Source organism: Meles meles, chromosome 6, assembly GCF_922984935.1.
Source record: "Meles meles chromosome 6, mMelMel3.1 paternal haplotype, whole genome shotgun sequence".
Taxonomy (NCBI): Eukaryota; Metazoa; Chordata; class Mammalia; order Carnivora; family Mustelidae; genus Meles; species Meles meles.
In genome coordinates, this window is record NC_060071.1 from 149,809,617 (window position 1) to 149,824,293 (window position 14,677).

Here is a 14,677-nt window from a genome sequence, read left to right on the forward strand (position 1 = left end):
TTTGCTGTGTGGGAGCCAGACTCGAAGGGGCAGGAGTAGGTGTTGGGAAGATGGGTCCGAACGTGGCCGCTTGGGTGCCGGTGAGACGTGGCCCGCAGCCGAGATGGAGAGGATCATGAGATGGAGGGAAACTTTGAACGTGGAAGTGACAGGACATGGTGCTGGAGAGGAGCGGGCAGGCTTCGGCTATGGTTGCTCCAGGGTAAGAAGGGGGGACAAACATCTTGGGAGCTTTTACTAAGTGCTAGACTTCTTTCCCAGCCAGAAATATATGTGTATCACCCTTTCTGCAGAAACGTCCGTAGTAAGAATTTAACTCATGGGAAGAATTTGAAGGTAGGGAAAATAACTGATGCAATAAAATATACTTTGTTATCTGGCGTAGAGAGAAATGTAGAAATGTAAATGATGGATCAGTAAACATATTTACTGTCCTTATAACCGCATACACTCTATTATTTGCACTATGAAAACTGGAAGAGAAAATGCAGAGATGAAATCAGTTGCCGGACTGGGGTTAGCCCAACTCAGGGTGATCGTATTGGCTGGTGCCTGTGATACTAAAGCAGTGGTTTAATCACTTTGAAGTAGTAACTCTTTGTAAAAACTTCTCATTTAGGGTCGATCGGGAAGGAAAATGCTATACTGGAGTCCTCTGTGGTTTGGGGTGGAACCCGACTACGGGGGCCCCTATCCTGCCAGAGCATGACATCGAGCTAGCCTTCGACGTGCAGCTCAGCGTGGAGGACATCGTGGAGGTAAGATGGGAGCGTCTGTCACGCTGGAGCAGCCTTGTCTCTCCCCTGGTTGGTTTGCACAGGCATTTATTTATTTACTTATTTTGAAAAGATTATTTATCTATTTATTTGACAGAGAAATCCCATGTAGGCAGAAGTAGGCAGAGAGGCAGGCAGAGAGAGAGGAGGAAGCAGGCTCCCTGCTGAGCAGAGATCCCGATGCGGGGCTTGATCCCAGGACCCTGAGATCATGACCTGAGCCAAAGACAGAGGCTCAACCCACTGAGCCACCCAGGCGCCCCAGCACAGCCGTTTAACAGTGAGTGCGGCGTCGGACATGGTGCTCTGCTACAGACCTGTGCCTCTGGTCCTGGAGGGCCTTGCTCTCTCTTCACCTGCCTGTTTCACTTTTCCCTTCGGTCTCTGACCATGATTGGTGCTCTCAGAATTTCTCCCGTGGGCTCTCCCGGCACAGCAAGCTTTTCTGGGCAGTGGAAGTAACCCCCGGACGGTAGCAGTGCTGCGACTCTCTGTCCGGGTCTCCTGCCCAGTCCAGCCCAGCTGCACATCCTTGCTGGGTCGGGGTCGGAGAGGGGAAGCGAAGTCTGGCCCGGCTTCCCCCTGCTCACGGGCGTGGGGGGCCTGGTGAGTGGAAGACCCAGGGCAGTTAGAGGGTTAAGCACTCAGCAAATTAGGAAGCAGCTTGACAAAGTAATTTTATGGCTTTTGAATCTAATAATGAAAAATTTGGGCTGGTATTTCATATGCTTTTATTCTTGTATTTCATTGTCGTGGTGATTCAGCTTTATTGCATGTTACAAAGTGAGAAATAAAGCTGGCCCTCCGCTCACATAGTCTGAGCAGCGCTGCTGCCGAGCGCCTGGCCCCTCCTTGTTCTCAGGAGTTGCACAAAGTAGGTGTGGTGGGCATCGCCGCGTCCAAGGGCGTGGGGAAAAGGCGGAGCTGAGGGCGGCCACGCCGGCCTGTCTCCCAGAGGCCACGGCTCCTAGCGCTGGGCGGCTTCTGTGTCCCTGACTCAGCTCTTTCACTTACTGGTACTTTGGGCTTAAAGATGTAAATGTAAAATGTTACTGTAAAATGTAGAACGAGAGAACTTCAGGAAGGGAATACAGGAGAAGACGCGTGTGGTCTTGGGTTTGGCGGTGAGTGTGGAAGCAGTACCAGAAGCGCAGTCCGTTAGAGAAAAAACCGGGAAGTCAGACTCGGTCAGAATGAAAAGTTTCGCTCTGCCCAAGAACCTGCTAAGAGGATGGAAGGATGGGCTGCTCACAGGAGAAAACACTTGCCGGTCATTTATGTGATAAAGGACTTTTGTCCGTAATATGTAAGGAAGTCTGAAGACCTGGTCATTAAGAAAAGTAACTAAATGAAACTCTGGACAGCAATGAGCATGGAACAGGAACAGCAACAGGAACAACGTCCTGTTGATTAGGAAATGCAAATCAAGACCACGAAGACATTCCTCTGTGTGCCTGTCCCAGCAGCTTCCATCTGGAACCCAACAGTAACGGCAGCTGGCGAGCATGTGGGGCAGTGGGGACTCTGCCCGGTGCTGGGGGTAGGCAGAGCGCAGCTCCTGTTTTGGAAGACGAGATTTGTAGAAGTTGAATGCATCTACCATGAGGTCCAAGAGTCCCACCTCCGAGGGTTTATCCAAGAGATCGGAACAGTTACATCCACATGACGTCTACAGGTGAATGTTGGTGGCTTCACTTTTTTTTTTTTAAAGATTTTATTTATTTATTTGACAGAGAGAGATCACAAGTAGGCAGAGAGGCAGGCAGAGAGAGAGGAGGAAGCAGGCTCCCTGCGGAGCAGAGAGCCCGATGCGGGGCTTGACCCCAGGCCCCCGAGATCATGACCTGAGCCGAAGGCAGCGGCTTAATCCACTGAGCCACCCAGGTGGGTGGCTTCACTCTGAATTCGTACTTGCTGGAGACGGAGCCATTGAGATGTCTCTCAAAGGGGGATGCTTAGAGACCACGTGCGATGGCCACGCAAGGCAGCACAAAAGCAGGAGCAGTGATTCGAGGAAGTCTTAAATGCCCGCCTCCGTGGGAGAGAAGCCAGGACTCGGAGGCCACATGCTGTATGGTCCCATTCACATGACACACTCTGGGGACGGCTGGGCTGTAGGACAGCGAGCAGACTGGTGCTTCTTGCAGAAGGGGCTGCTCTGTGGGTTGCTCGGGTGCTGGATACACGACCCCACGTGCTGGTCAACCCACAGACCGGTCCCCATGCAGGAGGGGCACTAAGGTACCCGATGGAGACAGACACACAGACGTTGCGCCATTGCACTGAGGAGGAAAAGAGCTTTGGAAATTGTACAGCTGCCGCCAGAAAGCAGCTGCGTAAACTCTGTCCCCGCCATGGTCCAGCTCCTCCACGCTGCAGCTGCTGTCCGTGGTGCTGGGGCTGAACCAGCCAGGGCCTGCACGAGGGAGCCAGGCCCGGGAGCAGCTGCAGACAGGACAGGAGGGCTGGAGTGGACCTCGGGCACGGCATGAGCCTGGCAGTCATCAGTGTGAATTCCTGTTTAACTTATACATGCACAGATGCGTATCATGTATGTACATGATGGCTTCACATGCAGACATCTGTCACCAAGCTGTGTGAGGGCCTCGGAGCTGTGACCCCGTTTGCCTTGAGCAGACCTGATACCCAGACTGTGTTTCTGATAGGATTTACCAGTGACAGGAACCAGGGCTCCTTGGAAAAATGGCTTTCTCTAGGGTTGGAGCAGGGAGAACAGAGAAGGAGCCTTGGAGCTCCCAGAAAACTAAAGGACGGGGCACGTCAGAGGGACGTGGGTCCGACTGAGAGCTCGTGCTGGTCAGAGCCGGGACCGTCTGCTGTCGTATCAGACCGTAACTCGGTGTCAGGTGATTGTTGGTCGTCTGCACGTCCACAAGGATAGAAATGACTCAATAAACAAACGAAGAGACATGCCTGTGGACACGGCTCCGGGAAGCAGAGCTTTATCTGCCCACGATGCCACCTGGAGGGTGGACTGGACTCACCGACGTGCTTCCTAGCAGAAGAGGAGGGGCCTTGAAGGGGGAGGGTCCGGTGGGCACCACCTCAGCGGGGTGCTCAAGGCCTTCGTCACAGTCCTCTGTCATGGTGGTGGCACCCACCATGGTGAGGGAAAGTACCTCACCTCTGGGGGCTGCTCCCCAAAACCCATCACCTCAGTCTAACCGTGGAAAAGTGTTGCACAAACCCAAACTGGGGACATCCCATGAAAGACCTGCCCACAACTCCTTAGAGAACCGTCAAGGTCTGAAAAACAAGGAAGGCTGAGAGAGTGCTCTCGATCAGAGGCCCTGGGGAGTCATGGCGCAGGTACAGGGCGGTGCCCTGGGTCAGCCTGGAGTGGAGCAGGGACGTGCCGGGAAGCCAGGCTGTCCACATGGAGCCTGGGCTTCTCAGCGAGACGCTTGTGTTGGGGGGTGTGGCTGGGCGGGGCCAGCTTCGTTGTCCGGCTCGTCTTTGCAGCTACACTGCAGATCTCGGGTTAGGATGGAGAGTTTTCTTCCGGAACTGTGACAGAGACTGTCACAAAACATGACTTGTCACACCTCTGGGGTGAGATACTCCCGGGGCTTCAGCAGAAATGTTGCGAAGCTAGAGGAGTACGTATGATACAGGTAGGTTTTGAACTGTGTGACCCCACGAGTTTAACAAGGGTGAGTAGACTGAAAACTCTGAACCTTTCTTGCTGATTTTTATTTCTTTGTTCGGTTACTACTGTTTTCAGATTAGGGGAGTGGTTATTGATGTTATTTGTGTTTTATTTTATTTTATTTATTATTTTTTAAAGATTTTATTTATTTATTTGACAGAGATCACAAGTAGGCAGAGAGGCAGGCAGAGAGAGAGGAGGAAGGAGGATCCCTGCTGAGCAGAGAGCCCGACGCGGGGCCCAGGACCCCGGGACCATGACCCGAGCCGAAGGCAGAGGCCTCAACCCACTGAGCCTCCCAGGCACCCCTTTCATTTGTGTTTTAATAATTTGCTCCAGAAACCGTATCGATGATAGTCATAAGAATGTGAACACTGGGGGCATCTGGGTGGCCCAGTTGGTTGAGCATCTCACTTGATTTTGGCTCAGGTCACGATCTTGGGGTCCTGCGATCCAGCCCCATGCTGGGCTCTGAGTCTGCCTGAGATTCTTGGTCTCCCTCTCCCTCTGCACCTCCCCCTGCTCACTCTCGTTCAGGTGCGCACACACGCTGTCTCTCAATAAATAAAATCTTTAAGGAACAAGTATGAACAGCTTTGAATGCTTATGAATTACTTAAATGTAGAATGAAATTCAGTTACCGTAGAACCATATGAATATTTGTGCTGCCGTTTATTTACAGATTAATATTCTCAGGGCTGCTGTCAACAAGCTGGTATGTGATGGGCCAAATGGGTCGAAGTTTCTTGGGCCAGAAAGAATTGCACAGTTACAGGATAATGCTCGTCAGAAACTTCTAGGGTAAGTTGTACCCTTTCTATAAAGGTGTTAAATATCCAAAGCTGCCTTAGCAATTGTGAGAAAGGCTGACTACAGTTTTCTCCCTTCAGTTCTGTACATGCAAATATTTTTCTGTGGACTTTGCCCTGAAGTTTGATACCTGCACGTGCTCAGGCCATCTCAGGGTAGTTGCCTGAGGCATGGGCACCCAGGTCAGAAACAATGCTGGAAGACATGAAACGTCCTTATAAAACTGAAAGAAATCCACCCAGAATGTCGGTGGGAAGGTGTGGAATGTCCCCAGTGGGTCAGACTCCCCAGGCCCGGCCCAGCCTGAGTCCCGGCAGCGCCGGAGCCTGCCTCGGGCGAGCTGGGACCAGCGGCCGGTGCTCTCCTCCGCTCCTTACAACCCCTGTCAGCAGGAGTGACCACGTCCTGACGCGTTAGGCCTTCGGCAGGGGGTGTCGCATCACAGTTCAGTGACGGTAGTAAGTACGTTTGTAGAGCTGTGCTAACCCTGACCGCCACTCCGTCTCACATCTCATCCGCCTCCCGAGTTCACGCAGGTATTTTGAAACTAAATTGTGATGGTTGCACAGCATATGTTTACTGAAACTCTTGAGTCGTGAACTTAAAGTTGGTGAGTTTGATAGCAATAGATGATATCTCAACAAAGCTGTTTTTTAAAGATTTACTAGATTGCGTGAGCAGGGGGAGAAGCAGAGGCAGAGGGGGATGCAGCCCCACCCCGCACCCGTCGAGCAGGAAGCCCGATGTGGGACTCGATCCCGGGACCCTAGGGATCATGACCTGAGCTAAAGGCAGATGCTTAACCCACTGAGCCACCCAGGCGCCCCAATAAGGCTGTTTTAAAAAAAACCGAAGTTATTCCTGCCAAGTTGGAGGCACCTGCCCATTCCCGCCGCTGGTGACTGTGGCTGTGCGCTGGGTCTCTGGATTTGCCTTCCCTGAAATCCTGTAAATGGCATCATGGTGGTTTAATCTGGCTTCTCTCACTTAGCATAGACTGTTCGTGGCTCCTCTGTGCGGTAGCACGTTCTGTTCCGTTACGGGGAGACACCCACTGTCTGCATGTGCACCGCGTTCTGTTACTCGCCGGTGGGTGAGGCGTGTGGGTGTTGCCGGTACTGGCTGTGCTGAATGGCACTCCTGCGGGCCGTGCCGTGGTCTCTGGGTGAACACGGATTTTCAGCTCTTTGGGGTAGAGATCCGGGAGTAACCCTGGAAGGTCGTATGATGAGTCCATGTTAATTCCTTAAGGAACAGTCAGACCGTTGTCCTCGTGTCTGCCTGTCCCGTCCCCGCCAGCAGTCTGTGGCGCCTCCCGAGTCACCACGTCCTGCCGGCACGCGCCGTCGTCCACGTACTTGCCAACCGGCTGCCGAAGGCGTGGTGCTCACTGTAGTTTTAGTTTGCGTGTCCTTAGTGACTGATGATAGAGAGCGTCTTTTTCTATTAACTGGTGATGTATTTTTGGGTGAAATACTTGTTTTAATCTCTTACCTGTTTTTAAGCGAGTTGTCTCATTATTGAGTTGTGGAAGCGTGCGTTCTGGCTGGAAGCTTCTCTGCGGATGTGCTGTTGGTGGAGCTTGTCCCGGTTGTTCGCCTCCGTTGTCTTACTGGTGTCCCCGAAGAGCACGGTGTTTAGTTTGGATGGCATCTGCTTTGTCCTCTTTAAAAAACGGATTAAGCATTTGGTGTCACATCTGAAAAAACTATGCGAAGCCCGAGGTCATAGAAGTTTCTGCTCTTTTTTCCTCTCTCACATTTGCTTGGTGTATTTAGGTTTCGGTCTGTTTTGAGATTTCACTTGTGTGGTGTAGATGTGAAAATCTAAGTTCATTTTGTCACAGACGAACTCGTTACAAGCCCATCGGCTGGGAAGCCCCACTCTCCCCCCGCTGACCTGCTTTGGCACCTGCGGCCACAAATGTTTTAGAGGTTTATTTCTCGACTTTCTATTTTGTTCTGTTTATGTCTGTCTTTTTAAAAAAAGATTATTTATTTGACTGAGCGAAATAAGTCAAGCAGAGAGAGACAAGTATCATATGGTCTCACTTATTTGTGGAGCATAACAAAGAACACAGAGGACATGGGGAGATGGAGAGGAGAGGGAGTTGAGGGAAACTGGAAGGGGAGATGAACCATGAGAGACTATGGACTCTGAAGAACAACCAGAGGGTTTGGAAGGGGCGGTGGGGGGGGGGTGGGAGGTTGAGGAACCAGGTGGTGGGTAATAGGGAGGGCACGTACTGCATGGAGCACTGGGTGTGGTACAAAAACAATGAACACTGTTATGCTGAAAATAAACAAATAAAAAAAATAATAAAATTAAAAAAAAAAGATTATTTGATAGAGATCACAAGTGGGCAGAGAGAGAGGCAGAACCCACTGAGCCCCACAGGCGTCCCAGTTTACGTCTGTCTTATGCCAACACTGTACTGACCGGATCGCTATAGCTTTATGGCAAGTCTTGGAGTTGGTCAATATTAATCTTCCTGTTTTGTTCTTGTTTTTTCACAATTATGCATACTATTCTAGATCCTTTCCACGTACATTTTATTTCTTTATTTTTTAAATTTTTATGTAATCCCTGTATCACACGTGGCACTCAAGCTCAACAACCCCAAGACTAAGAGCTCTGCGTCCCACTGCTGAGCCGGCCGGGCCTCCACATCCGTTTTAGGACCCGCTTGTCGTCTGCGGCCGGCCTGCTGAAACTGTGGTCGGGATTTTGCTGGAGCCGCCGCCAGTTTGGTGAGAATTAGCAGCTTAGCCGTACTGACTTGTGTGCTCCACGAAGAGGGCATGCTTGGTAGTTCCCTTCTTGTTTTTATGTTTTTATGTTTTCAACGTGCAGGTCTTGTACTGTTGCTAAATTATTTCTAAGTGTTTTAGTCTTTTGGATGCTACTGTGAATGAAAGTATTTTATTTTTGGCTTGTTCGTTGCTAGAAATGAGGAATTGATTTTCACGTCCTGATCTGTATCCTGTGACCTTGCTAAGCTGGTTTATCAGTACGGGTAGTTTCTGTAGATTCTCTGCCATCTCTCTCTCATGCACGGGATTGTATCTGTGAGTGAGGCAGGTTTTCTCCTTCCTCACCGACCTGTGTGCTCCTCACTTCTCTCCTGCTCCGTACCGGCTGGAGCTCGCAGTGCGCTGGGCGTGGAGACAGCGCAGCGGAATCTTGTGTGGGTCTCGGCCGCCCGCTAGGAGGGGGTTGGCTGCGGCTTCTGCACGGAGGCAGCTTGCCTGGCTGCGCACGTCCCCCCTGTCCGTGGCGTGCTGAGAGCTTTTGTCAGAAGGGACGTTGGATTTTGCCAGATATTTTTTCTGTCCTTGAGGTCATCATGTTTGTTTTCTTTCCTTTTATCCAGTTTATATGGTGTATTTTATTATTTGCTTTTTGGGTGTTCACACTAGCCTTACGTTTCTGTTTTGAATCCCACATGGTGTGCAGATCTCTTCTTAGAGACTTGTAGACGGTTTGCAGTGCATTTTTGTTGAAGGATTTTTCCTTCTGTGCTCATGAGGGTGGTTGGTTTGTCGTTGTCTTGTGATGTCTTTGGTTTGGTATCAGGGTAACACTGGCTTCCAGGAGTGTGTGAGGAATGGTTCCCTGCTGCTCTTTCTGCGAGGTTGAGTACAACTGGTATTATTTCTTCCTTAAACATTTGACGGGATTTTCCAGGGAAGCGATCTGAGCCGGGACTTTGCTTTGCGGGGAAAATTTTCAGTTAGTAAATGAATTTCTTGTGTTTAGGTCTATTCAGATTTTCTGTTTCTTTTTAAGTCAGTTTTGGTAGTTTGTGTCTTTTAGGGATTTGTTCATTTGATTGACTAGTTTATTTACATAAAGTTGTTGAGAATCTTCTTTTGTATTCCTTTTCTTTTTCCGAAGGTTTACTTTTAGAGAGAGTACGGGTGTGCGCGTGCACGCGTGGAGGGGAGGGAGAGTCTCAAGCAGACCCCCTGCCGAGTGGGGCTTCCCGACCTGGGGCTCCTTCCCACCACCCTGAGACCATGATCTGATCCAAAATCTTAACACTTGGCCGCGCAGCGACGGAGCCACCCAGGCACCCCCAGACTGATTTCTGTCTGTATTACAGGCGCTGCCGCCGGACTCTGCCATGCCGGGCCTGCCTGTGTGGTGCGCTGTAAGGGCGTTTCCGTTTCAGTCACTGTACTTTTCAGTTCTAGAATTTCTCTTCCAGGTTTTTCTTTTGTGTAGTTTTTAATTCTTAATGCGGTTATCATTGATTCGTCGTCATATTTTCCTGTATTTAGAAGTGGTTCACCTGAATTCTTCGTGTGTGCTCACGATGGCGGCTCTGTAGTCTCGTGTGCTAAACCCACATTCAGGCCTGCTCAGCTGATTTTGGCTGCTTTTCTCTCCTGGGTGTGGGTCATACATTTCTATTTCTTGCAAACTGTCTCAGTTTTTTGCTGGAAAGTGGCCATTTTATTTTTTTACTTTTTAAATTTTTTTTTTAGTTTCCGGGGTAGAATTTAGTGTTTCGTCAGTCTTGTAACACCCAGCACTGGTTCCATGAAGCACGCTCCTTAATGCCCACCACTCAGCTGCCCCATCCCAATCCCCTCCCCTCCAGCAGCCTAGAGTTCAGTGTCCTTTATGGTTTGCCTCCCTCTCAGATTTCATTTTATTTTTCTTTCCCTTCCCCTTTGTTATATGTTTTGGTTCTTATATTCCATATATGAGTGAGACCATATGGTAGTTGTCTTTCTCTGATTGACTTATTTTGCTCAGCATATTACCCTCTGCTTCCGTCCACGTCGATGTAACTGCTACGTATTCATTCTTTCCGACGACTGAAGTTCCCTTGTATATACAAACCACAGCGTCTTTATCCATTCACCTGTCAACGGACATTCCGGCTCTTTCCTTCCACAGTTTGGCTGTTGTGGACGTTGCTGCTATAAAGACTGGGGCGCACGTGCCCCTTCCGATCACTGTGTTGTGTTCTTTGAGTAAGTACCCGGTGGTGCGATTGCTGGGCCGTGGGGTGGCTCTGGTTTCAACTTCCTGACGATCGTCCGTGCTGTGCTCCAGCGGCTGCTCCAGCTCGCACCAGCAGTGCACGAGGGTCCCCGTTCCTCGCACCCTCGCCGACACCGGTCGCTTCCCGAGTTGTTAACTTTGCCATTCTGGCTGCTGTGAGGTGGGATCTCGCTGTGGTTCTGATGTGTGTTTCCCTGATGCCGAGACACGCTGAGCACTTATCCGTGTGTCTGTTGGCCGTTTGGATGTCTTCTCCGGAGGAGCGTCTGCTCATATCTTCTGTTTCTGGAATGTTGCATAGTAGTGTAGGGACTGAGCCCCATACGGGGTTCTAGCAGGGCAGGCTTCCCGCCGTGTTGTGAGGCCACTGATGCCTGTGTTCTGTTTTGTTTCAATTCCCGTTTCTGTTTTCAGCCGGGCTTTAAGGACTTGTCCCTGGGCGTGCATTGCGTAGTGCTCAGCTGGTGAATAGTCAGACATCGCGCTTGAGTCCCTGAGCCTTGAAGCTCCTGCCCTCTGCCAGGAGATTCATATGTGGTTTGGGGAATGCAGCCACAGTTCAGACAACTTTGGACTCTTGCCAGTTTTTACTCCCCCCAACCCCCGGGACTCTCCTGTGCGCACCCCCCACCACCTGGTCATCCTGGGCTGTGTGGCTGGCTCAGGGCCGTCTGAGTCTTGTCTGCATGTATGTGGCCTTCTAGCTGCCCAGGGGATGTGTGGGGGGCCCGTGTGGGCCTCTGGTACTCTCATTCTCAAACCTCCATCTCGGGCTTTGAGATTGTCCATCGGTCTGCTCTGCGCCCAAGCAGGACCGTGACCTCAGGCTGGCAGGGCTGTGGGCTTTCCCTTTTCTTTCTGACCAGGTTTACTGGTGCTGCTGGTGCTGCCAGGCAGGAGCGTTTCTCTCTCGGCACCTGATCAAGTGAGCTCAATCTGACAGTGAGGGCGCCGGCTTCCGCGGCTGGTCTGGCCGGGCCGCGCTGGGGTCCGAGGCGGCGCTGGTGGGGGGGAGGAGCTAGGCCCCCGGCAGGAGCTGCAGCCCGGACGCCGTTGTTCTTACCTGCATTCGGGAGTGCTCTGTGAACGAATGCTTCTCAACTTACTTGTTTCTGGTGAATTTCAAATGTTTGGGGGTTTGTGGGTTTTTGGACAATTTTGTCAAATTTTACAGTTGTTTGGGGGTGTGAGATTTCCAGACTTCTTGTTCTGTCATTGCTGGAAGGCTCTACCTCTCTGTGCCTTTCATGGCATTCCCACCTGACACGGGTGTCTAGGAGTAGAAGGCGTGACACACCGAGGTCCCCTCAGGCAGCCGTGTGTGGGACGGGGCAGCGCTGCTCACTGCGGAGGCGTCGGGGGACGTGGGCTGGTCTCCTGCATCTCCTGCGCTCCGCTCTTCTCGTTTTCAGTGGACAGTGGGTTAAAATGTTCTCTGGTCATAACGACATACATCTTGACCTTTTAAAAACGTACTGCAGTTAAATCAGGTCATGATCTCAGGGTCCTGGGATCGAACCCCACGTCGGGCTCCCTGCTCAGCGGGGAGCCTGCTTCTCCCTCTCCCTCTGCCTGATGCTTCCCCTGTTCGTGCGCCCACTTGCTCTCTCTCTTTTACAAAAATAAATAAATTCTTTTAAATAATAGTGTTTTCAGTTACTGACGTATAATGAAGATGATTTAATTTTTTTTATTTTTTTAATAATTTTAGTTTGTTCTGTCAGTTGAAGCCAAGACAGAGAGTTGTCCCTAAGTGGCATGACAAGCCCTATGAGTGGAATCAGGTGAGTGAGAAATAGCGCCACGGGGACAGCCTGCCCTGGGAGTGATGGGCTGGGCAGGTGCAGAGCCGGGGTTGTGGCAAGTCCTGAAGGAATAGAGAGGGACAGGCAGAGTGGACGGCTCTTTGGTTCATGGGGTGGCTGTGTCCGGACGCTGTGCTCTCTGTGAGCCCCGGGCCGACAGTCCTGCCACTTTGGTGGAAGCAGCGGGAGCGTCCAGGTGAGCTGTCCGGGCACGTCGGTGCTGCCCCGGGCTGCTCGGGCTCTCAGTGCACTTCGCCTGCGGATGGCTGTCTTCTCCTTCCGGCACAGCCGGGCCTGGATCTGGCGAGAGAGCCCCCTTCCCAGCTCGGAGACACGCGCCCTCGTGCTGTGTCCTCATGTGGTGGACAGAGGGGATCTCTCCCTCATGGCTTTTCTGAGAAGGGCTCTAAGCCCGTCGTGGGGGCCTCCCCCTTGTGACCTCATGTAACCCCACTCGCCTCCCAAAGGCCCCGTCTCCAGACACCATTGCAGCGGTGATGAGAGCTTCAGCCTATGGATTCGGGGCGCAGGTCAGTCCAGAGCAGTGGGGAAGGAGGGCAGGGCCCATCTGGGGCGCCTGGACATTTCCATGCTGAGTTTTGGAAACAGTAACATTTAACTCAAGGGGCAGGACCCTAAGGGAGGGGCTTCCCGCTTTACTTCTAGAGCCAAGGGTGTTTTTTGTAAATAAACCAGTTGCAGTAGAAGTGAGACGATGCCCCTGGGGGTGCTGTTTTCCCGCCCTGAGCCCAGAGGAAGCTCTCCTTCTCCAGTGTGCACGTGACCGGGGTCCCTTCTTAGAGCGCTCAGGACTGGACCCTGGAGCCAGCTCCCTGTGTCACAGGGCTCTGTCTGGGCGACAGCAGGGGCGCCCGCCACCTCTCCCGTGGGCTCTGTGAAAGCAGAACTTTATTTTGAGGTTGACGTGATTTGGAAAACCTACACATATTTAACGAAGTTGCAGTTCTCGCGCACACAGGAAGGGGTGTGCTTGCGACCTTCGAGTAAAGGTCACTGTATTGTTAAAGGAGAGTTGTCAGACGTGCAGTAGTGAGTGCTGGAGAGAAGGGCAGCATTCTGCAAATACGCTTGGAGACTCATAGACTCCTGACTCCCGTCCTACACGGCCGCGTGTCTGTGTCTAATTTTATTCACTCGTTCACTTACTTTACTTGATGTCTGTAGGGGTCCATTTTCTAGAAGGGTCTGACTGGTCCTTTTATCTGTCCCCAGGTTGATCCCAAGCTGGTCATGGAGCAGGCTGACCGGGAGAGCGGCCAAGGGAAGAACACCTTTCTCTACCAGCTCCACAAACTGGTTGTTCTCAGCACCTAGGTTCCTCCCGCAGGCACCGAGACTGGCTTTTCTCGGCATCTGGACGTTACAGTCGTTGCCCGCTGCGTCCGCAAGGTCTTCTCCACCCTTCTTCCTCTTCCTGCATCGGTGGAGGCTGGAGAGTGGTGTTTCTGTTCAGGTGGGAAGGACTGGAAAGTCTAGTCTTTTCTAGAAACAGAAAGTCACTGTGTTGGAGATTTTGGGGAAAACTGAACGAAGGCTGTGTGCGGCAGAAGAGCTCTGTTCTGCTCTAACTGTGTTAGGTACCACAGATAGCCGAGCACGCAAGGTTCCAGTCCGTGCTCCTGTGTTCTGTTTGTCACGGTCATACGGGGGGGGCCGCCACCCCCAAACCTCAGTTTACCACAGAGGGGAGCTGCATGGTTCTCAGAACCAAGTGGCAGTTTCTAATTTTTTTTTCCGTGGGGGAAAATATTTAATTTGGGTAAAACTAACTTTAGTTTTGTATATTTCAGATTTTTACCTAGGTTATAATTCTAAGTTTAAATTCTGGAAATCTGATTACCTGGCAACTAGTACATTTATGTTAAAGCAATAAAAGCTTTAGACTAAGTTTCTGTTTCTGGCAGTTTTTAGTCCTAGGAGATTACAGTGTATTTCATTCTAAAGCCTCAGAATTTAGAGAACTGACCAAGAGGGGTGCGGGCCTGTTTGTGAGAGTGAACTCCCATCAGGGTCAGGGTCAGGGTCAGGGTTGCCTAAGAACAGCAGTGACCATGAAGCCCACAGGAGGAGATCCCTGCTGGCTCGCGTGGGCGTCGGGGTGCTGCCGTGGGGGTGCGCAGGGGCGAGTGGAGGCATGAACAAAGCGGTCTGCCTCGTTCCAGCTGGGCAGTTGGAAGCGCGCGAGAAAATCCAAGGAGCACGTGTGCCGGGGGCCCACGGGGGTGGTGACTGGGAGCTCGTGTGGGAGCACTGGGAAGCCTGCAGTCTGGGGAGCTCCTGTAAACTGGGCGTCCAGCCAGCACTCTGTTGGGCCTTGTGGGCCCGCTGGGGGCCAGCGCTGTGTGCGTGTCACGGTGAGCCGTTGTGACCCGCCTCGCGCTGTTGCCCGTGTTTCCCTTGTGTCCCCGTTCTTGCTGAGCTGTGGGCCGAAGAGGTCCTGGTGGGGAGCTCCGCGCTCTGCCTGGCTTTCCAGCAGCGCCTCGTGGGAAAGGACACGGGGTATGGCATCGGCTGTTCGAGCAGCCGGGGTCTGCAGCGGGTGCTGCGGCGAGCCGGGTGGGGTCCCTGTGCTTCCTGCT

At 51.9% G+C, this 14,677-nt stretch overlaps 1 protein-coding gene across 1 annotated transcript in view; it reads left to right on the plus strand.

Annotated features, from left to right (window-relative positions):
• The window catches only part of TDRD9 (tudor domain containing 9), an 85,248-nt gene extending 71,334 nt beyond the window's left edge, over window positions 1–13,914 (plus strand). The window contains exons 33-36 of the mRNA XM_046007907.1: window positions 620–758; window positions 5,129–5,247; window positions 11,984–12,056; window positions 13,311–13,914. Coding sequence (XP_045863863.1) covers window positions 620–758; window positions 5,129–5,247; window positions 11,984–12,056; window positions 13,311–13,412 — 433 coding nt within the window. The 3' untranslated portion in view covers window positions 13,413–13,914. The remainder of the gene's footprint in view (window positions 1–619; window positions 759–5,128; window positions 5,248–11,983; window positions 12,057–13,310) is intronic.
• Window positions 13,915–14,677: the final 763 nt, after the last annotated feature.